This window comes from Ascochyta rabiei, chromosome 6 (genome assembly GCF_004011695.2).
Source record: "Ascochyta rabiei chromosome 6, complete sequence".
Lineage (NCBI taxonomy): Eukaryota > Fungi > Ascomycota > Dothideomycetes > Pleosporales > Didymellaceae > Ascochyta > Ascochyta rabiei.
In genome coordinates, this window is record NC_082410.1 from 1,126,679 (window position 1) to 1,150,431 (window position 23,753).

Below are 23,753 nucleotides of genomic sequence, written 5' to 3' on the forward strand. Positions count from 1 at the left end.
CCACACTCGTCTCGATATACGCCTGGCAGCGCTCGAGCTCTGTTCCTTTTGTGTAGACATATCATAGCACTGCAATCTCGAACTCTGCGCGGCGGCCATCGTCACTGATCCTACCCCGTGTGTCACGCTGGCTGCTTTACCACGTCCTCGTGAACAAGTATAGATAGGATCATCTCCACCACGCGTGCTCTCCCTAGGCTGGCACCGCCGACCGCGGCGCACGAACTCTTACCACACACTTCTTCAGCATGGATGACGGTAGTATGCAGCTGCAGCCCGGGCGCAGCGTGGGCTTCATGAGTGAGTAGCTCATCTACTCAAGCTTCGACCCAACTGACCCTACCACAGCGCTTGGCTGCTCCTTACATGACATCCTCACCACCATCAAAGCTGAAGTCAAAGCCTTCCCACGATTCCAACTCTACTTTGACGACCTCCACCCCATTTCTTCGCCTGTGCAACTCGTCCTTCCTGACAACGGTCTGCGACTGCAGTTCGATGGTCCTGATCAGCGGCTGCGTTTGATAGAGGTACTCGACTTCACCAAAGCACGACTACTATACAAGGACATCGAAGTGTTTAAGCTCGTGGACATGCATGGAGGTGTAGCAGGACCCAGGTTCCGGCATATCTACGATAAGCTCTTGGGTCCCACATACGGAGGCGAGTACATACCGCCTAAGTCTGAAGACCCAAACGCAAGAGGCACCTACAACCTGTCGTATCCCGGTATTGCATTCAACTTTCCAGTACAGCACGCTGCGTACTCACCGAAGAAGGACTTCATCTCATTGTTGTCATCCTCAGCCACGGGTCCTGCAACCTCCATGGCGGTATTCAGCGGCGAGTCGTGGCAGAAAGCTCGGTCGACACTGTTCACAGCGACCCCCTCCAACCCTAGATCTTCGGCGCTTGTAGGCATCAAGGGCCCAGGAGGTGGGCCCGACGAAATCGAGACTGTCAAGGTACACGGCGAAGGGAAGGTTGAACTCGTCAGACGATCAAGCCCTCCCTTCTGGATAGTCCTCAGCGAGACGACGCCTCAAGACCTCATCATGGAACTTGGAGCGCCAGACTCTATATATCGCAAGAACGATCACCGATTGTCGATCCACAAAGACCGAACGACCAGCGATGCGTCCGATCACTCTCCTGGCGGTCTGACACCCGAGGACATGCTTGACTCAGACCGCGGCTCAGCAATCGGCACAGACACGGAGGAAGACTGGGAGGACGATGACGATGCAGTGCTTGAAGCCCAGGAGCGTGAAATTGCGGCAGCAGAGCACTTCTACAACTACTACCATCACGGCTTCGACATTCTGGTCTCGCAGCCCACACAGATATCCCCACCTTCGCCCACGGCAGAGCGCAAAGAAGCAGATCTACACAAAGATGGCGAGCTGAGCGCGCAGCCACTCAATCACCTGACTGCGACCAAGGTCATCTTCCACGGCAACATACCAGGCTCGTATCAGTTCAATCGGCATCGGAGGAGCAGGTGGACACTGGAACATGTCCCTTCGACGCAGTACCGAGAAGCGTTAAACTCGGAGATGCGTTTCAGCGACATCTCCGGTAGGCTGAAGGAGGTTTTCAAGACGTATTATGATAATGAGGAGCAAGAACGGTTGCAACAGCGCGGCATGGCCTTGAACAGAGGATGGGGCGATAGTCCTGGTAGTAGCTGCGAACTTCTTGGAGGTTGGGAGGACGCGTCTGGTCGGAGGAGCAAGTTCGCGAATGCAGGGAGTGTCACGGTGGATGGTGTTACCGATGTTGGGAACGTGGAGCTATTTGGGTTCCCGGGCATGGTGTTTGAGGTGTTGAAGAACGGCGCTGTGAGCTCTTTGACTGTCTACTAAGGAACGTACCGTGGGTAAGATGGCTCAGCGCAGATGACCTATAGAAATACCAAGACTGCTGCACGCAAGAAATCTGCGACATCATCCACGATCGTTACAAGCCTTGATAGCTCCATTGCTGTTGGCCGGTACAGCCGACCAATCATCAGTCGAGGCATCGCCGACTCCGCAACCGCGACTGCGAAGCCAAGTGCAAAGCTCCAAAAAAACATATCCAGCTCCAACACCTCGTGACGATGCCATGCTAACCCCAACGCGTTTCCTGCGCGCGTCCTACTCCTCGACCCTGCGCCTTCCGAAATCGCCATTTCCTCCCCGCCCCCTCCCCGACAAGACACCACTCTACCTGCAACGATGCACCGATGACCTCTACGCCTGGCAGCGCACGCGCGCCGCTGCCAAAGCATTCACCCTACACGATGGCCCGCCCTACGCCAATGGCCCCCTGCACATTGGCCATGCGCTGAACAAGATCACAAAAGACATCATCTGCCGCTTCCATGTCACCCGCGGCGAGCGAGTCTCGTACATCCCCGGCTGGGACTGCCACGGCCTGCCCATTGAGATCAAAGCGCTCCAAGCAGCTAAGAAGTCCTTTGCCAACACCGATGCCATCTCCATCCGCACCGCTGCGCGCGAACTCGCCGCTGCAACGGTCGAGAGCCAGAAGCAGGGGTTCAAGGAGTGGGGCGTCATGGGCGACTGGCAGAATGCGTATCAAACCATGGAGAAGCAATTTGAACTGAGGCAGCTGGAGGTTTTTAGGGAAATGTGGGAGAAGGGATTGGTGTATAGGCAGTTCAAGCCAGTCTATTGGAGCCCGAGTTCCAGGACGGCGCTGGCTGAGGCCGAGTTGGAGTATGACGAGGGGCATAAGAGCTTGGCGGCTTTTGTGAGGTTTCCGGCAACGGTGACAGATGAACTGAAGGGCAAGCTGAAAGCGGAGGGCGTAGCGGGGGAGATCAATGTCGTTATCTGGACGACTACGCCCTGGACACTACCAGCGAACAAGGCAATTGCGGTGCACAGGGATATGGAGTACTGCGTTGTGAAAGATACAGAAAAAGAGGGAGAGTTGACGCTGGTCGCAGCGACAAGAGTCGCCGGGTACGAGAAGGTGCTTGAGCGCAAGCTTGAGCGAGTTGTGTCTGGGCTGCGAGGATCGGATCTTGCTGGAAACCTCCAATACGAGAATCCGTTCCAGAAGGCCAACGGACTGCAGCCGGTCATCCACGCAGACTTCGTTACTGATTCGTCTGGTACTGGACTGGTTCACTTTGCGCCGGGTCACGGAATGGACGACTACCACGTTTGCCAGGCCATGGGGATTCAAGCGTTTGCGCCGATCGACGATGCTGGAGCGTTTACAAAGGAGGCTTTCCCGGAACGGCCAGAGCTCCTTGAGGGATTGTTAGTATCTGACGAGAAGAGGACCGGCACAAGAGCTGTGTGCGACTATCTCGAGAAGCAAGGCTTCCTTCGCGCCAAACAGAATTATCGACACAAGTACCCCATTGATTGGAGAACGAAGCAACCGGTTGTCGTAAGAGCGACGGAGCAATGGTTCGCCGACGTTGGTGATCTCAAAGACGCATCGATGAAGGCCATTGCTGATGTCAACTTCCTCCCTGAGACTGGCCGATTTCGGTTGGAAAGCTTTATTCAAGGTCGAAGTCAATGGTGTATATCTCGCCAGCGCGCGTGGGGCGTGCCCATTCCTGCCCTCTACAAGGTCCAGGGCGACACCCTTGAAGCTACCATGGACTCGGAGACAATCCAGCACCTCATCAAAACTATCAGGGAGCGCGGTATCGATGCCTGGTGGACCGACGCGCCCTCGGACCCGGCATGGACACCGCCTCACCTTGCCAACACCGGCACATACATCCGCGGACGGGACACCATGGACGTCTGGTTCGACAGCGGCACGTCCTGGACCCTCCTGCCTGAATCGCAGAACGCGCCCGTTGCAGATGTTTACCTCGAAGGCACCGATCAGCACCGTGGCTGGTTCCAGTCTTCCCTTCTGACTTACATCGCCACGCAAAACTACTCTTCTGGCACCGCCCGCGCGCCCTACAAGACGCTCATCACACATGGCTTTACTCTTGACTCCGATGGCCGCAAGATGAGCAAGTCACTAGGCAACGTCATCTCGCCTTCCCAAATCATGAGCGGCGAGCTCCTCCCACCCATCAAACGTAAAAAGCAAAAAGGCCAACCGGCACCACCCCCGAATGCATCGCCAACATACGATGGCATGGGCGCCGATGCGCTGCGTCTCTGGGCTGCGAGTAGCGACTACATGCGGGACGTGACCATTGGACAGCCCGTACTACAGTCGGTCAACCAAGCGCTGCACAAGTACCGTGTAACCTTTAAATGGCTGCTCGGTGTGCTCAGTCTACCTTCTTGCCCGCCGCAATTCACCTCCTTTGATTCACTGCGCTCCCAACTCCCCACTTCGCCCCTCCTCACCGACACGCTGGCGCTCCACCGCCTCAGCCAGGTCTCGGCGGACGTGCACAGCTACTACACGCGCTACGAATTCTTCAAAGCGCTCAACACCGTGAACCGCTACATCGCGACGGACCTCAGCGCCTTCTACTTCGAAACGCTCAAAGACCGCATCTACACAGGCCACCTGTCCGACTGCCAGACTCTGCAGGCTCACCTCGGCCTCATCTTCTACGAGCTCCTGCAGATCCTAGCCCCCATCGCCCCGCTTCTGGTGGAAGAAGTCTGGGACCACGTCCCCGCCGCGCTGCGCGCTCAGAGCTCGCATCCCGCCCGAGCCGCGTGGGAACCGCTACCAGCGACCCGGACGACGACGAAGAGCACTCACGACGCCCTCGACACAGCGCTAGAGCGCCTCAGCACGCTCAGCAGCGCCGTCAAAGCCGCGCAGGAGCGCCTGCGCGCAGACAAGCACATTGGCTCCGGCCTCGAGACAGCCGCCACCCTCGTCATGCACCCGGACGCCATCCCCGACTTCCACGCCCAGCTGCAGACCTGCCTCTCGAGCACGAATACAAACCCAACCACAACCACAGATACAGATACAGATACAGATACAGATACAGAGACCGACACACGTCCAGACATGCCCGCCCAACTCGCCGGCCTGCTCGTCATCAGCGACTTCACCGTCAGCGCCGCACTGCCCGAGGAGAAAGCTTGGCCGTGGTCCGCGACCGAGGCCCTATCCCCCACCACTGCAGATGCGCTCTTTGCAGACGCAAAGGTCGTCGTGCATCCCCCGGCCCTGGACAAGTGTCCGCGGTGTTGGCGCTTCGCTAGGGAGAGCGACGAGGCGCTGTGTAACCGGTGTGACGAGGTGGTGGGTCGAGTTGCGTTGTCGGGCTGAGAGGTTCGGGGAGGTGGGAAGAGTTTGCGTGGAAAGGTCATGGGTGGTCTGTGTCTGTGTATGTGTATGTGTATGTGTCTGTGTATGTGTATGTGTATGTGTATGTGTATGAGATGGTGGTAGGATTTGATGGAGAAGCCATGTACTGTTGATTCATCACAACGGGAGGCGGGGTGTTTGATCAGTGGTGAGAACAGATTGCGACGCCGACCGAATCTTGGCGAGTGGCTACGCGTCGAGATATTCTCCACGCTGAAGATGCGAGCGGGGGGTATCAGGAATCTACATTCATTATGGAATACTTCGTTAGTCGCCAGCGCGACCTAGGTCTACTCTCAGAACAGCCTCCTGCTCCGCCTCACCTATCTAGCAAGAACCCAGCATGCAACAGCGTCCCCAGTGCAGCCAACCGTGCAGCTCTTCCTCCTGCTGCGGACCGACGACAAACACCAGGCTCAAGTCGCGGCGCCACGCGGCCCCCATTAAAGCAGGGAGTCAACTCTCGCAAAACGCGCTAATAGTCAGTACCCGAGAATGCATCATGCACAATGCAAAGCTTTGCAGCTTTCGAAGAGAACCGGCTCCATTACAAGACCCAGAAACGCCCCGGTCTTTCAAGCGCGTAGAGAGGAGGGACCCAAAGGTCGGCAATGACGGCATAAAACATAGTAAAAAAGTACAGGAAGCGGACCTATTGGTGCGCCCGTGATATCATGCGTCGGAGGTATCGTGTCCCAAGGAAATACAGAAGCGAGGGAAGTCTTGTTGCCCAAGGCGAACATGGTGACGGACATGGAACTGCTTTTAGAAGGAAGCACAGTCGCTGTGGGAGGAATGCGAAACCATGAGAGGAATTCGATCGGTAACCTAAGCGCTGTTCAAGGGTCTCAATCCTCGCTGTTGAGTGAGCGACCCTGGTCGCTGGTAGGCGGTGTTGTTCGGAGCTGCGAGGAGCTGCCGAAGCTGGAGAGTTGTTTTCCATGCTCTTCCGGACCCTTGGGCTTCCGCTTGAAGAAGCTTTTGAATCGTCCGGTTGCGTGTTTCTTGCCGGGGCTCAGGCCCGTCGAGGCGTGGGCGTTGAAGTCTCCAGGATGGGAGGTAGGAGCGGACAGCATCGACTCCTTGGGCTGGCACAGAACCTCCTGATCGCCGTTCCTGGCATCGCGTGTCGCGCGTCGCTTCGAGCTCATCTGTCGCCACCAGCTCGAGTCGCGTGACAGGTCAGATCGAGTTGCGCCGCTTTCGCCACTCATCTTGTTGCTCTCCCACCTCTGCAGCTGGGAGCCTTCAAGATTGCCATTAGCGCCTTGCGAGAGATCTACCTCCGAATGGCTCTGTGGCGACGATTGCTGGACGGGATACAGCTCGACAACTGCGGCGACGTTAGTTGCGGGAACACGACCGGGTTGGTCAAATGTACTTTGATGCTTACCCGGGCTGCGTCTGGCGGGGGCGGGCGCCGTGACTGGCCTGCCATTATCTCTGTTCTTCTTGGATGAAGATTTTGTCAGCGTATCCTTACGGTCCGCTCGGGAATGATCCTCATTGTCGGCATCCGAGCCCCTGAAATCTCCATCAGCTGCATTTGGAGTGTGCGTGACGAGTATGGCAGTGAGGTTGGCATCGCCGCTCCCTCGTCTGGAGGAGCTTTGATTCTCTCGGGACGCAAGTGCCATGGCAGCAGATGACCTACGTGATGCAGATATTATGCCCTGGCCATGGCCGCTAGATTCGTGGTGAGCTGCTTCCTCTGATATGGTCGGCGGCGCGGGCATGGCAGCATTGGATTTGACTGGGCCGCCAGAGAACGGGCTGGGAGTTGGATCGGGCAAGAAGGAAGCCTGCAGCGTGCCAAGATGCATGGGACTCTTTGTCTTCCTTCTCTGCTTCTCCTGGACGATCTTGTCGTCCCAGATGGACTTGTTGGTCAGGATTTCATCTACGGCAAAACGCATCGCAGGTAGAATATCGGTCACAGCCTCAAACAGAGGCCTGGCGAAGATGTTCATGAAGCCAATCTGAGATTCTCCAAGCTTGATCATGTCGTTCTGGACCGGCGGTCCTCCAAACAGACAGGACGGCATCTGTAGCTCTTCTTCCATGATTCCCTGGTCGCTGAACTCGTCTGTGAGGATGTTGGCCCACCTGGCGGCAGTGTCGAACTTGCGTGCCTAGATGAGAGTTAGGAAGAAGCTGCAGCGAGGGATTGACTGTGAGAACATACGACGTTGCAAATATCGGCGCACTTGATCAAAAGGCCGCAGGTCAAGTCCTTCTGCTCCTCGCGGACTTTGACACTCCAGCCATCGGTTACGCCTTTGTCATGCGCAATCTTCTCCTGTAGACTGCCCAAATCGCTCATGTACTTGAAATGCAAGCCCATGTCGGTAGCCAGAATGTTGTTGATCATCAGTTTGCGCATAGCAATGTCGGAGAAGACTTTTGGCCAGTAACGACGCAGGATCTGCGAGTAGGCGGCACAATGAAAGGATTCGAGTACGGAGCGGTCGTTGTAGAGCTGGGCCAGAGGCGCGTTCAGGGCTACCAGGAACGCGTTGTTGACACCCGGGTGACCGACGTCATGTCCAATGGCGGAAATCAGCAGCGTGAGCGCGTCAAAGGGCTTCAGTAGGTCGGCGATTGGGGATTTGTCGGCGAGCGAGTCTTTGCCGGTGGGAGGGTAGGCTGGCAGGGTCCCTGTTCGCACTAGGAAGTGGAACAGCGCCTGGAGCACATCCACGACGTGACGGAAATTGTGGTACTTTACAAACTCATTGTACGCGGTGCGGCTGGCCAGGAGGAAGACGATCAGCTCGTCTGCGGGACAAGTTAGCGTCGCGGTGCAACGAGAACGGACGTTGCTTGCCTTGGGTCATGTGCCACTGAGATAGCTCTGGCGTGGATAATGCATGCTCAAGCATCACCAGCGCCGCGTAGAGCAGCTCGTCGTCGGTGAAGTCGTGTGCTGAAAAGGCCCAGGTGGCTACTTTCTCTTCCACCACACTCCTTCGATCTTGTTCCAGCTCGAAGTCACTGCGTAGGTTAGTCAGGAGCAGCGTTCGGCGCCATGTCGACTTACGAGGCTTCTATTGAATCTCCGACGGTTTCCGGGTTGCAGATGCCAGTCATCAAGTTGGACACCATGGCCTCGCGCAGATATGCATAGGGCTTCGCGTCGTCTACGCCGACCCACGATAGTTTCCGATTCCTCTTTGTCGTCAGAAAGCTTGCTTCTTCGCGCGTAGCCTCCTTCTGCAGCCTGTAGGCATGGACGGCCAAGCCGTGCATGCGATCTTTGGACAATGGACTGGACAAGACATCCACAGCGCCCGAGTCGAGGTACTTGGATAGGCGGACCGTGTCGGTGAGGACTTGGGTTTTGTTGAGACTTGACAGAGAGGCCGCAGCCGAGGCAGATTCGCGCTCCAAGCCCGTCAGCATGACGACAGGAACCACGAGCTTGGAGAAGTTTCTTGACGAGATCTCCGAGGATACGTGTGTGAGCAGGTGGGTGCCGTAGGTGTCGTCTGGCTCGCTGTTGTCGACCCTCATGATGCGGGAAGATGTGGGCGAGGGGGTGCGCGGTTCGCGCGACAATCGTTTCAGTCGCAGTTCTTCGTCGTAGGGTACGTCGAGGATTACGAAGGTGGGTATGTTTGATTTGGTGGCGTCGACGAGCTGGGTGATCTTGGACAGGCACGAGCGGCCAGAACCGCAGATGTAGACTGCGGAGGGGGTAAGCAATAGGAGCATGGCGGCTGTGCAGGAGCTGCGTACCTTCATTGAACATGGACAGGATGGCCTCGACATTGGCGTGCACCTCGACAGGCGGCGCCTTGCCCAGGGCAAAGTAGCTCTGTCCGACGTTGCCTGTGCTGGTTCTGGCGATGAGAGAGCTCGACAGCGTCTCTCGTCTCACGTGCTCGTCGTTGGCGCGCCGGTCGACGTAGATGACGTTGCATGCGCCATGTTCCATGGTCTCCACCTATGCGGCGGCGACGGGCCGCGCAGAGGGGGAGTAGGCGGATGGGCAGGGTTGGCGGGAGGGTGGAGGAGGGTGTCGCAATGGGTGGTGTGGAGGATGCAGGGCCAGCGAGGGGGATGTGCGGCAGGCGCTGGCGGCAGTGGTGGTGGAGGCCAATGGCAGGTCTGGAGGGTTGCGACGGGGCGCGTTCGCTCGACAGCTCAGCAGACGAAAGCAGCCGCGGCGGGCGTGGGGGAGCGCAGAGCGTCAGAGACCGAAGCAGAGGCAGAGGCAGAGGCAGAGGCAGAGGCAGAGGCAGAGGCAGAGGCAGAGGCAGAGGCAAGACCAGGACCGGGAGCAAGCACAGGGACTGGAGCTGAGATGCGATCTGAAACGTCGACGGCGAGGGCAAGGCCAGGGGCCCCGGTGACACAGAGGGAAGCGGTGCCAGCAGGCGCACTAGCGTTGTGCGGGCGGCCAGGAAGGTGCGGGCGGCCAGGAAGGCGCGGGCGGCCAGGAAGGCGCGAACGGCGGAAGGTGTGCGCGGGCAGCGGTGGGCGCGGGCAGCGGGCGGTCGAAGGTGTGCGGCGGTGGTGGTGGTAGTGGTGGTGGTGGTAGTGGTGGTGGTGGTAGTGGTGGTGGTGGTGGTGATGTTCGTGGCGGTGGTGCGTAGGCGTGGTGGTGGTGGTGGTGGTGGTGGTGTTGGGGTATGCTGTGGGCGCTGGGTGCTGGGCGCTGGGTGCTGGGCGCTGGAGTACGGGGGGTGCGGCGTCAGTGTCGCAAGCAGCGGCGCGCTCGCGGAGTGGGCAGGCCTGTGAGCAGCATCGGGCGCACAGCAGAAGCACGGCGAGCGGACGGGGCCAGCGCAGAGGCAGGCGGGGGGCAGGGCGCGTCTTGGGGCTCTACCTAGGCGTGGGTGTCGAGGTGTGGAGAGAGAGGGCGTGGGAGACTAGAGGGTGGTTCTGTGTGGGTACGACTCGACGACGAAAGCAGTATGGGGGCTCATCCTTCCCCACTCGGCACCTCAGCAGCTGCAGCACGGCGAAGCTGGTTCGAAGCGGGTTCGAAGCGGGTTCGAAGCGGGTTCGAAGCGCCACGCCCTTCCAGAAGCTTTTCTCTCCGCTTCCTCCTCGGCCTGCCCATGGCCGTGCTTGAGCCTTGTGGCCAACGAGCAGCTGCGCACATCGCCCCTTCCTCGCCGGGCCCACGCCCCCCTTTCCCAACCCACCCAGCGCACGCAGCTGTCAGGCTCACCTCGTCCGCCGCCGCCGCCCGTCCGTCGCGCTGCTGTTGGCCAGTCTGGCCCGCCTAGCCTGGCCCGCCCTGCCCTGCCCTGTCCGCCCTGCACGCCTGCACGCCTGCACGCCGCCGGCCGCTTCTGAAACAATGCAGAACACAGCCTGTGCTTACCTGAACGCTTCCCTCCTGTCTCTAGCGCGTTGCTTGGCGTGCTGCCTGCGTCTGACACCCACACACCACACCACGCACCACGTCTCGCCTCAGCTGCTGTCCTGTCCTGTCCTGTCTCGTCCGGTCCTGTCTTGTCCCGTCCTGTCTGTCCTGTCTGTTCTGTCTGTCTTGTCCCGTCCTGTCTGTCCTGTCCTGTCCTGTCTGCCCTATCTGTCCTGTCTGTCCTGTCTGTCCTGTCTGTCCTGTCTGTCTTGTCCCGTCCTGTCTGTACTGTCTGTCCTGTCTGCCCTATCTGTCCTGTCTGCCCTATCTGTCCTGTCTGCCCTATCTGTCCTGTCTGCCCTATCTGTCCTGTCTGCCCTATCTGTCCTGTCTGCCCTATCTGTCCTGTCTGCCCTATCTGTCCTGTCTGCCCTATCTGTCCTGTCCTGTCTGTCCTGTCCTGTCCTGTCTGCCCTATCCTGTCCCCGCCCACCTCGCCACTGCAGCGTCCTCCTGCTACCTACCCCACCGCTGCGTGAAAGCACAGAAATAGAAGACACAAAAACAGAAACGAGCGCGCTCGGAGACAGCTCCCTCACCCTTCACCCGTCTCACTAGCGCCCACTGCAGATCCGTCCGCTGCCACCGCTGCTGGCATTCTTCGGGCCGCTTGCGGAGCTTGCGTTGCCGTGCGTTGCGTCTTGATCGACATGGCTGATCCTCGGTCGCGTGCCAGCAGCATGCACGCCTCACACCTTGCTTCCTCCCATCCATCATCCATGCACGCCCCATCCTTGCTTCACCTGCACCTGTCGCCCATCAACACCGCGCTACCTAACACGGTACCCTACTTGCACCCTCCTAATGACACGACCGCCTTCTGAAAACTGCCCTCCGCCCCTATACTCACGTCCACATAGCCACCTTAACACCAGAAGGGCAGGTGCACTCGCGCCTACCACTCCCCCGGGTCGCGCTACACGCAACCAGAAAGGGCCCTCGACCCGGCCTGCATCAACACTCGGCACCCTCTCCGCTGGATCCAGCCAGGAGCAGCTACAGGATACCAAGACCGTCTAGAGTCTCGACTACCAAAGCGTCATGCGTCTCAGCCTTACCGAGCGCTTTCGTGTGTCTCTCGTCCAACGCCGTGTTCCTCGTCGGCTTGCCCTCGCCGGCCTTGTCGGCCTCTAGCGCGATACCCGGTCACGCCTCACCGACGAGGCTGTCGATCGACTGCCCATGTCAGCTGGATTTCGGACTTCGCTGCCGATTCGGAAGTGACCTGCCGTCTGCCATCGACTGCTCCACCACCCTCGCCCCAACATCGGTCGCGACTTCGGCCCTGCTGAACAACTGCCCATGTCCTTGCTCTCAGCCAGGGGCTCGGTAGATGACATGTAGATGCACTCGATACTGTCATTCAACACGCCTTTGATGAGCACACGATGATGAGTGCTATGGATGCTGATGCCAATGTCCATGTCCACTGCTGGCCGTCCGTCGTATGGACGGCCACAACCCACAACACTAGACAGTGCTCATCCATACAACGGACGGCCACAACCCACAACACTAGACAGTGCTCATCCATACAACGGACGGCCACAACCCACAACACTAGACAATGCTCACCCATGCTCCCTGCACCATGCCCTCCCCACCTCCCCTCCCCACTCTAATTACTTGAACTCCGCCTGAGGATGCATGCCGTCAGGAATCTCTACGCCCTTGGTGTACGCAGTCTGGTTCTTCAGCTTCCCCCAAGTCTGCACAACGGCCGGTAGTACGGTCCTGCCAGCGTGCTTCGCCTCACTGTTGGGCACTGGCCACGGTACCGATGTGTTCTTGTTGTTCAGCTGTCCCGCGTAGCTGCTGTTGAAAAACATCTGCGAGAACGGCACGGCGCCACTCCACTTCCGCAGGCTATCGCCCGTCTTCTCCGCTACGAACTTGTACACGTTGGCGCCGACATCCCATCGTCCCAGGTTGTGGAGGCCCCAGTTGGCTTGCACAGTCGACAGCTCGCTATAATGGTTGTAGTACGTGTCATCAGTAGTACCGACAAGCTGCTCCGGCACAGCATCCCCAAGCAACAGACCCACAATCCGGTTCTGCTGAGCGTAGGAGTGGTTCTCATCAAACGTCACAACAACGAGCGTCTTCTTCACTGTTCTGTTTCAGTACGGCGATAGGCCTGCGCCAAGAGTGGCAACCTACTGAAGTTCTTGTTGTTCAACAGCGGCTCAAGGAAGTTTCGAGTCCACGTGCCAGCAACGGTAACAGTGGAGTCGTGTCCGTCACTGGTCATGTTCGGCGTAATGAACATCCATTGGGGCAGCTGGTTGTTCGCGAGGTCCTCTTGGAACAAGGTCAAGTTCTTGATGTTTGCCAGCCTCTCCGGCTTCTGCGCAACCGAATCGTACAGCACAGCTGGGTTGTGCTTGCGCACGTACATGTTGGCTCCCGACTTCTGGTTGCGGTAGTCGAAGCCTTGGTATCCGGTATACGGCATGTCTACTGGTCGTCAGTACAGCTGCCTTGACAACGCCCGCTACGCTTACCTTCCTGGTACTCTCCCCAGCTGATCCCCTGGTCCTCCAACAGATCAACCACGGTGGAGACATTCGAGGGAATCTTGATCATGTCATCATGATTGACGCCGTAGTAGTCGCCAGAGACTGCAGCGGCGTAGTTTGGCATTGACGGGTGCGTCACAGCGAACTTGTTGGTAAGGCTGATACCCTTCTTTGCCAGCGCAGCCAGGTTGGGGTCTCCAATGGCGAGGTCATAGTCCGTGTTCTCAAGCCAGATGATGGCGATGCGGTCGAATGCCTTGCCCTTGACCCAGTCCTTCTTCGCAAGACCTTGGGTCGCCAGCAGCGCCAGCGAGAAAATGGCTTGGGAGAGCATGCTGAAGGCAGGGAAGTGATCGTGCCACGAGTCGACGCTTTCTCTCGCAAATAAACGCGGACACGGACAGAAATGACAGACGTGTGCTCAGCAGCAACAACGCAACAGTCGGGGTACAAGCACTTACTTAGCAAATGCTGAAGAGTAGAGCTGGCCAATATCGCTCACCCTGCGCATCCGCCGTATTTGTTATCTCCGCGTTAGCCTTCTGCATCCTGTCCCGCATCCTCCACACCTTCCACCTATGGCAACGGGCACATGCGCAACGTGTGCTGCTACGTCCCAGCCATCACCAGTCTTCACCAAGCGAACCCAAGGCGAACACGCCTGCCTAAGCTTTTCGGGAAGGTAATCAAGCTTTGATGACAGAGCGTGCGCGCCGGATTGGCTGAGCTTGGCCCCGGGAACACAGGACGGTGGGGCCAGGCGCGTTAGATGGCCACTCTGCAGTTCCAGGGCCCCCCAACAGCTCCGAGGAAGCTACGTCCATGCGTTTGCCTGTCGCCACACGTCGAGAGAGAGATGGCGACGTTTGTGCGTGGGAAACGTTTTTTTTTTCTATTTTTTTTTTCTTTTTTTTTTGGTTGTCACACAACATGCAGTTGAAGTCACTCTGAACTACTGGCTAGCCTAGTGCCGCATAGGACAGCGTGTTGGTTGCCTAGTTTCGAGATGCATCGGGATAGGGCTGTTGGGTTGAAGGAGATGTCGAGTGCTGGCCAGGTGGATGGAGAAGAGCGGATCGGACTGTTGAGAGGTGGCGAGGATGAAGAAGAAGAAGAGGAAGAAGAAGAAGAAGAAGAAGAAGAATTCTTTGCAGAAAAGTCGCCAAGGTTGGATGGGCGCCAGTATTGGGTCAAAAGGGCTGCTGTTGCGTTGTTGTCAATCTGCACCCTCATCCTGATAACACACTGGTTTCAAAGTCTACAGAAGCATGAAACGCCGCCTCCCGCTGAGCAGGCCACACTGCGAGCAGAAGACGACTACATTCTGGACCCGCGCTGGGACTACGCTTCCGCACCCACGACCAGAGAATACTCCTGGGTCATCGCAGACCACGCACTGAATCCAGACGGCGTGTTCCGACCGATGGTGCTCATCAACTCGACGTTCCCTGGCCCTCTGATTGAAGCCAACGAAAACGATGAGATCGTCGTTCACGTGCACAATCAAGCCACCAACGCGACATCTATCCACTGGCATGGGCTTTATCAAAACGGCACGGCACATATGGATGGCACAGTGGGTGTTACCAACTGCCCCATTGCGCCCGGCCATACGTTCACCTACCGTTTCAACGTCACAGGTCAGACAGGAACGTACTGGTACCACAGCCACGTGTCTATGCAAGCCTCCGATGGTCTCGTTGGGCCGCTTGTCATACACAATCGGCAGGAGAAAGAGCTGCAGAAACTGGCATACAAGCAAGACCGCGTCGTCCTGCTATCAGATCACTACTACGATCCCTCGTCCCAACTTTCAATGCAATACCTCGCCCCTGGCTCTGAGAACGACGAACCTGTCCCTCCGTCCGCTCTCATCAACGGACGGAACGTACGCAACTGCACGTCCCTTCCCGATCGGAACTGCTCTTCTACGGGGCTTGATAATGCTCTTTTCGACCTGTCGTCCAACGAGAGCACGCGTCTACGCATCATCAACGTTGCCGCCTTCGCCGAGTTCTCGCTGCAGATCGACGAGCATGAGTTCAGCGTCACGGAGGTGGATGGCACTGACGTCCATCCGCAGTCTATCCACCGACTCAACATCAACCCCGCGCAAAGATACAGCATCGTGCTTTCGCCACCTGCAGCGCCGAAAGAGGGTGGGTATTGGATGCGAGCGAGAATGGTGACGCACTGTTTTGCGTACGAGAACCCGGAGCTGGAAGAGGAGGTCTGGGGTATCGTCCGTTTCCACTACGAGGAAAAGAGGGAAGAAACGGGTGTTGACCTGCTGAGGCCTAACAGCAAGGACTGGCCCGAAATCATCGAAGTCGAATGTCGCGACCTCAACACGACGGCTCTCGAACCCGTACAAGTTGTGCGGGCACCAGACAAAGCCGATGACTTTATCTACCTGCGCTCGAGTTTCCAGATCGGCAACTGGAGACTCAGCCGGGGCTACCTGAACGAGAGCTCCTGGAGAGGCGACGTGAAAAAGCCCGTGCTGCACACTCTCCTCGACAGCAGCACAGCCCGCGACTCCCTCACCTCAGACGGGGGCTTCTTCGACACGACCAATTTCCCCCGCACTCAGCAAATGGTCTTCACAACGAGGGGCGTCCGAACCATCGACCTCCTCATCCAGAACCTCGACGACGGAACCCACCCCTTCCACCTGCACGGCTACAAGTTCTGGGTCCTCCGCCACGGAAAGGGATACGCGCCGCAACCTCACTCCACACCCTCCCTGTACGACGGTGTCCATCTCGAAAACCCACTGCGGAGAGACACGGCAAGCATCGAAGCCTACGGATGGGTCCTCTTGCGCTTCGTGGCTGACAATCCCGGCGCGTGGGCGTTCCATTGCCACATCGGGTGGCATAACGAGGCGGGCCTGGGAATGGTGTTTGCTACTAGGGCGGACGAGATACGGGATGTTCCGGGCGAAGTTAGGGATGTTTGTAAGGTTGAGGGGGTCGAGAAGGGGCAGGGGCCGCAAGATGCGGTTTGGGACGGCGTTTGGGATGCACGGTCGGCTTGACGTAGGTAGCCAGCAAGCAAGCAGACAAGCCGTTTGCAGACCCCTGCTGTTCTCTGCATATCGGGGTGCTTGCACAGTCGCATGTGTTTGATAGCAATGTCTTTCGCTGCCGTTACATACCGCGACGAAGACGGTGCCATTCCAAATCTACAACCCTCCTCTCCCTTCACACAATATATATATACACACACACACACACACACACACACACACACACACACACACACACACACACACACACACACACACACACACACACACACAGCAACCGTGCCACCCCCCTACGTCTCCAACCCCTCCCAGCTTCAAATCCAAAGCCATGTTCAAAAAGAAACTCCCACCCGACAATCCACATTCACGCCGCCGCCCTCGACAACCCCAACCCTCGCGAGTCCTCCAACCGCCCGGCTGGATATTCACCACACCCGTCACCCTCCCTGTGCAGATAGTGTTCAGTTCACCACCTCGCTTCGACGCTCCCTGCTGGTTCACCGCCCCGCGACAACGATAGCAACAACGACGACGACGACAACGACGACAACGACGACAACGACAACGACGACAACGACAACGACGACAGTGACGACAACAACAATGATAGCAACGACAACGACGACAGTGACTTCACACACCCACAATACCTGTCCGTACGTTGTCCCTTCACCGCCCTGCAACAATAACAGCAGAAGCAATAATAACAGTAACTTTACGTACCTATAATGCCTGTCTGTACGTTGTCCCTTTACTGCCCTGCAACAACAACAGCAGAAGCAACAATAACAGTGACTTTACGCACCTACAATGCCCGTCCATACGTCGTCCCTTCACCGCCCTGCAATAACAGCAGCAGCAGCAATGACAGTAACTTTACGCACTACAATGCCTGTCTGTACGTCATCCCTTCACTGCCCTGCAACAACAACAGCAGCAGCAGCAACAATGACAGTGACAACGACAACTACAACTACAACAGTGACTTTACGCACTACAATGCCTGTCTGTACGTCGTCCCTTCACTGCCCTGCAACAATAACAGCAGAAGCAACAACAATAGTAACTTTATGTACTACAATGCCTATCTGTACGTTGTCCCTTTACTGCCCTACAACAACAGCAGCAGAAGCAACAATAACAGTGACAACAACAACTACAACAGTGACTCTACGCACCACAATGCCCGTCCGTACGTTGTCCCTTCACTGCCCTACAACAACAGCAGCAGAAGCAACAATAACAGTGACAACAACAACTACAACAGTGACTCTACGCACCACAATGCCCGTCCGTACGTTGTCCCTTTACCGCCCTGTAACAATAACAGCAGAAGCAACAATGACAGTGACAACAACAACTACAACAGTGACTTCACGCACTACAATGCCTGTCCGTATGTTGTCCCTTCACTGCCCTGTAATAACAGCAGCAGAAGCAACAATAACAGTGACTTTACGCACCTATAATGCCTGTCCGTACGTCGTCCCTTCACTACCCTGCAACAACAGCAGCAGCAGCAGCAACAGTGACAACGACAACTACAACTATAACAGTGACTTTACGCACTACAATGCCTGTCTGTATCGTCCCTTCACCGCCCTGCAACAACAACAGCAGCAGCAATGACAGTAACTTTACGCACTACAATGCCTGTCTGTACATTGTCCCTTCACCGCACGCCATGCACGTCACTGTGCGCCTTCCATGGGCATCCTGCCTGTGTGGGTTATCAAGCGTCGCGGTTTAGACTGTGCGAATATCGAGGAGCGCTGCATCGACGGAGCAAGAGTGCTGAATCGAGCTACGAGCTCATACTGACGGTCTGTCATCGTTCACTGATTCACTCATTCATTCTGCTATCTCGACACCGCGTCCGTTCTCGACGCGCAGAGCACTCGTCGACACACTCACTGCGTGCCGGGACACACAGCGCAGTAGGTAATAGCTACCTAGCGATTCCATTCACTGCCCGACGCAAATACAGCAGCAGTGAAAGCCTCTCGGGTGGGGGCTTCGAAGTAGGTGCTCGTTTCTATATACAGTGTGCTTCCGGGTCAGAGACAACCGCCTATAGAGCGATCCGTGGATCAACCAGCCCCGACAATCAACTCAGAACCCAACTCCCGGCATCCAGAGTCCCCAACACCATGATCTGGCCACTCGTCCTCGCCGCGCTGGGCGCAGCGTTCGCAGTGGGCGCATACGACTACCCGACCACATCGTCAGCGCTGGTGGTCGTCGGAATGGCAGTCTGGGTTGTGTTCCTGATGGTCGACTATACTCGCAAGACTGCCACCCCCTCGCTACGAAGGATGTTGGGGTTAGTATGCCACATCACCCCAGCACTATGTCTTTACTGCACATGCTATATATCCCAACAGGCAACAAACAGCGCCGATACATGGATGACCGCGCTGCTGGCCTTCCGGTACTGGAGGACGACGGTGCAGCTGTTCTTCTGGTTTGTGTACCAGCCCGCTCGTCCGACGGGGAGGGACGTGATGAAGGCGGAGGACTGCACCGTTCTGCTGCCTACTGTTGGGCCGGCTGGGAATGACGTGTTTGAACACCTCGTGGCCTCGGTTCTGGTCAACGAGCCCGCGCGCGTGGTCTTCTCCACTAACACGGCAGAGGCGAAGGAGGCCGTGCATGGGTTTCTGCGAGGTTTTCGCCCAGACTACGAAAATGGTGTGACTGACTACCAGCAGCGACACAATCTCCCCGGTTCCAACATCGCGTCGGATATCAAGGTCGTCAATGTGGGCGAGTCGAGCAAGCGCCGTCAAGTCGTCGCCGGCCTTGCCCACGTCGAAACCGACATTGTCGTCTCTTCAGATGATACGGCAGAATGGACGCCTCGCTGGCTGAAGGAAGCGCTCGCTGCTTTCAACGACCCGGAGGTCGGTCTCGTCGGCACACGCAAGTGGGTCAAGCATCTCCCCTCGCCCCCCGTGAACCCAGCTGACGGACTCTTCTACAACGCGTGGCTGCGGTGGTACGCGCGCTTCTGGAACAACATGGGCGGCTTGTATCTGATCCGGCACAACTTCGAGATGCAGTCGACCAACGCGGCCGACGGAGGCGTCTTCTGCGTCTCGGGCCGCTCGTGTCTGATCCGGGCGAGCATCCTCGACAGGACATTCCAGCACGCCTTCACCCACGAGTTCGTCCTCGGCTGCGGGCCCGTCCAGCCTGATGACGACAACTTCATCACGCGCTGGATCCTCAAGGCGGGCTGGAAGGTCAAGGCCCAGTGCCAGCACGAAGCCACCATGACGACGGTGCTGGGCGCTTACCCCAAGGGCTTCAAGTTCTTCCCGCTGCAATGCCAGCGTTGGTCTCGCTCGACGTTCCGCCAGAATCCCATCGCCCTGTTCCTCGATCGCAACATCTGGTGGGAGTGGCCGCTGACCGTGTGGACGACGTACCTGCCATGGATGTACAACGCCGCGCTGTTCTGGGACCTGTTGGCCGTGTACACGCTGACGCAGACCACCGTCTTCAACCAGGCTGCCCATCCGCGCGTGATGCTCGCGGGCTTCGTCTACTTCCTGCAGCTTGCCAAGCTGGTCAAGACAGCGGCGTGGTGGTGGGCGCATCCTGTTGACTTCCTGTTGTACTTTGTCATCCCCATGTACCCTGCTTTCACATATCGCCACTCCCTCATGAAGGTCCACACCGCGTTCACGTGTCTGGATATGGAGTGGTCGGGCCGTAAGCTTCCGCCGCCGGAGTAGAAGCAGGTGCAGGAGGATGAGAAGTAGGGGAATTGTCCACGGTGCTGGAAAATCGGTAACAGAGTCGGTCCGCGACGGTCCCTTCTGACTTTCTTTCCTTTGTCTTGTCTTTCAGCGCGCATTATACCCTTCCCACTCTCGCATAGTCCGGCGTTTAACGGTAAATCCCCTGTAGGCAGACGGTAAGGACCTATAAATAGGCGTTCCCATATTGGTAGATTAGCAATGCAAATGCATGAAAGCCACAGACAACCATCGCACGTGCCCTTTCCCATGAAACCTGAAGCCGAACAAACGGCTATAGATTCTTGTCCATTTCCATGCTCACTATATACAAAGCTAGCTTAACCCAGTCCAACCCAATTCCATCCCTCCCAATACACACACCGTCATTAGGGTATCCCAAGCCCATATAAACATTAGATCCAGTCCAAGAGATTGCCAAAAGTATCCCGTCCTCAGGACAGGGGAGGTAGAATGTAAAAATTCGTGTGGGAAAAGCAAGTGTCTAGGAGATGTACAACGCCGTATCGTACATGCTGATGAGCAAGAGAAAAATAAAACGGGAAATGCAGTAGTGAAAAGGACATGCATGTATGCGGGTATCGCTGTTGGAAGGACAATAAACATGCGAGAGAGAAATTAGTTTCTACGACAAAGGGCTGATGGTGGTCCCGTTGTCGAATCGTATGGCGAGTTTGACCAGGTCCATGGTGAAAGGGCCTACATCGACGGCGTTGGTGTTGGAGTCACCGTTTCGGTTGCTGGTGAGGAAGTCTTGGATGTTCTCTTGTGCGGTAGCCGCCGTGTCGAGCTTGCCGGTCTGTTGCAGTGCGAACAGAACGCCTGCACGAGCAAAATCGACGGCCGTCGTGTTGCTCGAGATGGGGATCGCGTCTTGTCGCGCTTGAACTTTGCGTATTGGGTGGGGCGGGTGCAGGATGGGAAGTGTTCGTGTAAGAAGGGAGCTGCCAAGGTTGATAGACTGGTCAGTGGAGGGCACCGAGCGCGAGGCCAGGCCGTTGAAGGTGATGAGAGCGTTCTCGGCGGCACAGCTGAGTGACAGGCTCGAGAACAACGACAGTATGCGAGCCGCATCAAGGGGAATGTTGAAGTCCTTGGTCGCGCTTTGGACAAGTCGAGGGATTCCTGAGCCCACAGTAGCATTGTCGGTGCCCATGATGCTGGTAGTGGTGCAACCCGTCTGGTCCTGGTCGTTGCAGGTGTTTCCGGTGAAGCCGTTGATGCATACGCAGGTACTTGACTGGTCTGCGTTCTGAATGGAAACGCCTCCATTTTTACAAGATGAACCGCTTCCGGAGCCTGAGGTCGGAGCCGGCGCGTTTGGAGCGTTGTTGTTCCCTTGGTTGTCTTGAGCAGCACCGGTACTCTTGTTCTGTTTGGGAATCACCACAAGCACGATTGGAATCACCACAGCTGCGGCTACAATGAAGAGCAATACAACCAATAGCGTGATAAAAGTCCAAAGCGGCATACCGCAGCACCTGCGCCGTTTCTTGGCAGGTTTCTCTTTAGCATCTCCTTGGTCCGCACCGCCCGAGCGAGTAGCTGCTCCTCCTGAGAATGGCCATTCCACCATGGCATTGTCAGCCGGCGTACCTGACCTTTGGGGTGTCTCCTGGCCTGGCGGGGGGAAAGCAGCGAGCATGTCAGTCAAAGAACGAGAACTTCGAAGCTTCTTTGGTTCGGGCGCGCCGGCCTCCCAGAAGTCCAGGCCTAGTCGACTGGCTGTCTTTCCACGATCAAGGTTTGCCGCTAAGCGTGTTGCTCTTCTTATAAGATCTGGAAGACTTGTGAGACTGCCTCGTGCCTCGGCATCACGCACAGTGTCCATGTCGAGTCTAGGCGGACGCCTCAGTCCCACGCGGTCAGCCAGGGTGTTTGAACGAGTCTCGGGATGTAAAGGAAAGATGGGCGATTCAGCGCCTGCGTAGCTAGGGAATGTCGATTGAGTGTTCCGTGTGTTCATCGAGTCTGAAGACGAAGAGGATGGATCGATGAGTCCCGTGCCGCTGCTCAGGATGGAGCTTCGAAGGGGCGACTCTTGCGCCGCATCACGTGCTGCAAAGAAGCCGCCCGTCCCTACTGCGCCACCACCAACGCCTGCCATTCCTCTCTTGCCGCTGCTGTTTCTCTTGTCCCCCACATTGTCAACGGACTTGATTGTCATGAGCGACGGCTTTGTCCTCCTTCCCAGACTTGCTTGTCGAACAAGTGCAGATGGTTGTTTGACGAGCCCGCTCTGGTCGTCATGGTCGCTGGCGGGTGACATGGTGCCGCGATCGCTGTTAGTTGACTCATCATCGTCTGACTGTGGGTAGTCGTTGGGACAGAACTCATCGCTGTTGCTAGGGAAGACGTTGCTAGACGCGAAGGAGCCGCGAACTGATCTCATTGTGTTTGAACGCGTCTCTGACTCTTCGACAATGGGCGATACATAGGACATCTGCGTGTAGTAGGACGAAGGACCCCTTCGCGATGAAGGTGGCGGGCCCAAGCTTGGGACACGACGAGACAGTGGTTGGACTGTAGGCACGGGCGGCTGAGGAACGGGGAAGTCTGGAATCGATCCGAGCGATGATGCTTCTGACGCACCAGAGAAGGGGCGTGACGACGGTGAGTACATGTCGTCGCTCCTGTCTGATATGCGGAAGTTGAATGAAGGCGGCTGGAGATAATCCGGAGAGGGTAGCGGTGGGGACCCTGGGGAGAGTTGTTGAATGGGATAGTCATCTGATACAGGTCGGATACTTGGCTGCATGGACCGCAACCTGTTGGGTGAACGAGGCGGAATAGTCGGGCTAGCTTCGTCTGGGAGAGGCCACTGCGGGGGAGGAGAGATGATGCTCCCATCGTCTATGCGGTCGGTTGGAGTCCTTGGCTGTGCTTCGCCATCCTGGTTGACCGCAGGTCGGGATACGAGCTGGTTGGGCCGTTGTGGAAGGCCTATGATTCTCGAAGTGTCTGGCAATTGTGATCGCATTTGGGCAGTCTGCATCCTCTCCCGTGCTGCACGTACGGAACCCTTCTGTACGGCTCCATCCTGTGCGTCGCCATACGCCCGTGGGGCCAGTGTCGGTTCGTAGCCCATCTATCGCGCGGCTGGGAATATTGGCGGCAGGCGTGTCTGTAGACTGACACGTGTTGGTGGGTGTATGCTGTCAAGCTTGGGCGTTCGTACGTGAAGGTGCAACGGGGTCCTGGACACTGGCGCAGCGCATGCGATTGCAGCCAGAAGCAGTGATGGCGCGGCCTCTGGTGGGAGGTAGCTAGGCTAGAGACAGCGACAAGTCAATGCGTCGACGTGTGACACGGAGCGGTCGGTTATCCCGGCCGATTTCAAATCGTAGAGCAATGCCTCAGGTTTGGGGACGCGAAGACCAAGTAAGAGACAAGCGGTAGAATGGTGCACTTCCCGAGCTGGGCTCAAGATGCGGCGTGAGGTCCGGAGGTGCTAGCCAACGAAACCACTGGCTTGGCAGCGACGATACCTTGGTAGGTATTGTGTACTTGGCGTTACAGGCGTCTGCAGCCTCTTGGTGTGAATACCTTGGTGGGTGTTGTGTAATAGGTGATACAGGCGTCTGCAGTCTCTTGGTGTCAGTCTCATCCCTCGCATGATACACGGATACTGGGCCAGCCAGCTTGGGCACGAGGGTATGGCGCACGGCAACAAGAGGCCTACCAAACGTAGCCTATGCTGAAGAACGGCGGGAGAGAAGAAGAGCAGGTGCCAAGGGCTGTATGGGAGAAAGGCAAACAAGGGTGGTGGGGGAATCTGTGACGTTGTTCGT

General features: G+C 57.2%; 8 protein-coding genes across 8 annotated transcripts, besides 17 other annotated features; 5 read left to right on the plus strand and 3 right to left on the minus strand.

Moving 5' to 3' along the window:
* Nucleotides 1-248: 248 nt before the first annotated feature.
* EKO05_0004260 (uncharacterized protein) lies at nt 249-1,865 on the plus strand (the record flags this gene model as incomplete). Its single annotated transcript, XM_038938736.1, has 2 exons — nt 249-300; nt 349-1,865. The coding sequence occupies 2 exons, from the start codon at nt 249-251 to the stop codon at nt 1,863-1,865; spliced, it is 1,569 nt and encodes a 522-aa protein (XP_038800070.1).
* A 241-nt stretch (nt 1,866-2,106) lies between these two features.
* Nucleotides 2,107-5,232, plus strand: EKO05_0004261 (Isoleucine--tRNA ligase; the record flags this gene model as incomplete). The annotated part of the gene is made up of 1 exon (XM_038945542.1): nt 2,107-5,232. One exon carries the CDS (start codon nt 2,107-2,109, stop codon nt 5,230-5,232), a length of 3,126 nt encoding a protein of 1,041 aa, XP_038800071.1.
* Nucleotides 4,915-4,949: a tandem repeat.
* Nucleotides 5,233-5,281: 49 nt separating the features above from the next.
* Nucleotides 5,282-5,343: a tandem repeat.
* A 776-nt stretch (nt 5,344-6,119) lies between these two features.
* Nucleotides 6,120-9,208, minus strand: EKO05_0004262 (3',5'-cyclic-nucleotide phosphodiesterase; the record flags this gene model as incomplete). The annotated part of the gene is made up of 6 exons (XM_059636347.1): nt 6,120-6,604; nt 6,653-7,403; nt 7,457-8,049; nt 8,099-8,265; nt 8,312-8,957; nt 9,010-9,208. 6 exons carry the CDS (start codon nt 9,206-9,208, stop codon nt 6,120-6,122), a joined length of 2,841 nt encoding a protein of 946 aa, XP_059492330.1.
* A 267-nt stretch (nt 9,209-9,475) lies between these two features.
* Nucleotides 9,476-9,538: a tandem repeat.
* Nucleotides 9,539-9,785: 247 nt separating this feature from the next.
* Nucleotides 9,786-9,898: a tandem repeat.
* Nucleotides 9,899-9,911: 13 nt separating this feature from the next.
* Nucleotides 9,912-9,949: a tandem repeat.
* A 538-nt stretch (nt 9,950-10,487) lies between these two features.
* Nucleotides 10,488-10,541: a tandem repeat.
* A 41-nt stretch (nt 10,542-10,582) lies between these two features.
* Nucleotides 10,583-11,206, plus strand: EKO05_0004263 (uncharacterized protein; the record flags this gene model as incomplete). Its single annotated transcript, XM_059636348.1, has 1 exon — nt 10,583-11,206. The coding sequence occupies one exon, from the start codon at nt 10,583-10,585 to the stop codon at nt 11,204-11,206; it is 624 nt and encodes a 207-aa protein (XP_059492331.1).
* A 52-nt stretch (nt 11,207-11,258) lies between these two features.
* Nucleotides 11,259-11,288: a tandem repeat.
* Nucleotides 11,289-12,270: 982 nt separating this feature from the next.
* Nucleotides 12,271-13,501, minus strand: EKO05_0004264 (Acid phosphatase; the record flags this gene model as incomplete). The annotated part of the gene is made up of 3 exons (XM_038938717.1): nt 12,271-12,758; nt 12,809-13,105; nt 13,153-13,501. 3 exons carry the CDS (start codon nt 13,499-13,501, stop codon nt 12,271-12,273), a joined length of 1,134 nt encoding a protein of 377 aa, XP_038800073.1.
* Nucleotides 13,502-14,049: 548 nt separating this feature from the next.
* Nucleotides 14,050-14,083: a tandem repeat.
* A 90-nt stretch (nt 14,084-14,173) lies between these two features.
* EKO05_0004265 (uncharacterized protein) lies at nt 14,174-16,207 on the plus strand (the record flags this gene model as incomplete). The annotated part of the gene is made up of 1 exon (XM_038945543.1): nt 14,174-16,207. The coding sequence occupies one exon, from the start codon at nt 14,174-14,176 to the stop codon at nt 16,205-16,207; it is 2,034 nt and encodes a 677-aa protein (XP_038800074.1).
* Nucleotides 14,270-14,311: a tandem repeat.
* A 183-nt stretch (nt 16,208-16,390) lies between the features above and the next one.
* Nucleotides 16,391-16,471: a tandem repeat.
* A 489-nt stretch (nt 16,472-16,960) lies between these two features.
* Nucleotides 16,961-16,989: a tandem repeat.
* A 131-nt stretch (nt 16,990-17,120) lies between these two features.
* Nucleotides 17,121-17,179: a tandem repeat.
* A 132-nt stretch (nt 17,180-17,311) lies between these two features.
* Nucleotides 17,312-17,362: a tandem repeat.
* Nucleotides 17,363-17,413: 51 nt separating this feature from the next.
* Nucleotides 17,414-17,464: a tandem repeat.
* Nucleotides 17,465-17,517: 53 nt separating this feature from the next.
* Nucleotides 17,518-17,566: a tandem repeat.
* A 133-nt stretch (nt 17,567-17,699) lies between these two features.
* Nucleotides 17,700-17,727: a tandem repeat.
* Nucleotides 17,728-17,823: 96 nt separating this feature from the next.
* EKO05_0004266 (uncharacterized protein) lies at nt 17,824-19,938 on the plus strand (the record flags this gene model as incomplete). The annotated part of the gene is made up of 1 exon (XM_059636349.1): nt 17,824-19,938. The coding sequence occupies one exon, from the start codon at nt 17,824-17,826 to the stop codon at nt 19,936-19,938; it is 2,115 nt and encodes a 704-aa protein (XP_059492332.1).
* Nucleotides 18,027-18,055: a tandem repeat.
* Nucleotides 19,939-20,587: 649 nt separating the features above from the next.
* EKO05_0004267 (uncharacterized protein) lies at nt 20,588-23,050 on the minus strand (the record flags this gene model as incomplete). The annotated part of the gene is made up of 1 exon (XM_038945544.1): nt 20,588-23,050. The coding sequence occupies one exon, from the start codon at nt 23,048-23,050 to the stop codon at nt 20,588-20,590; it is 2,463 nt and encodes an 820-aa protein (XP_038800076.1).
* Nucleotides 23,051-23,753: the final 703 nt, after the last annotated feature.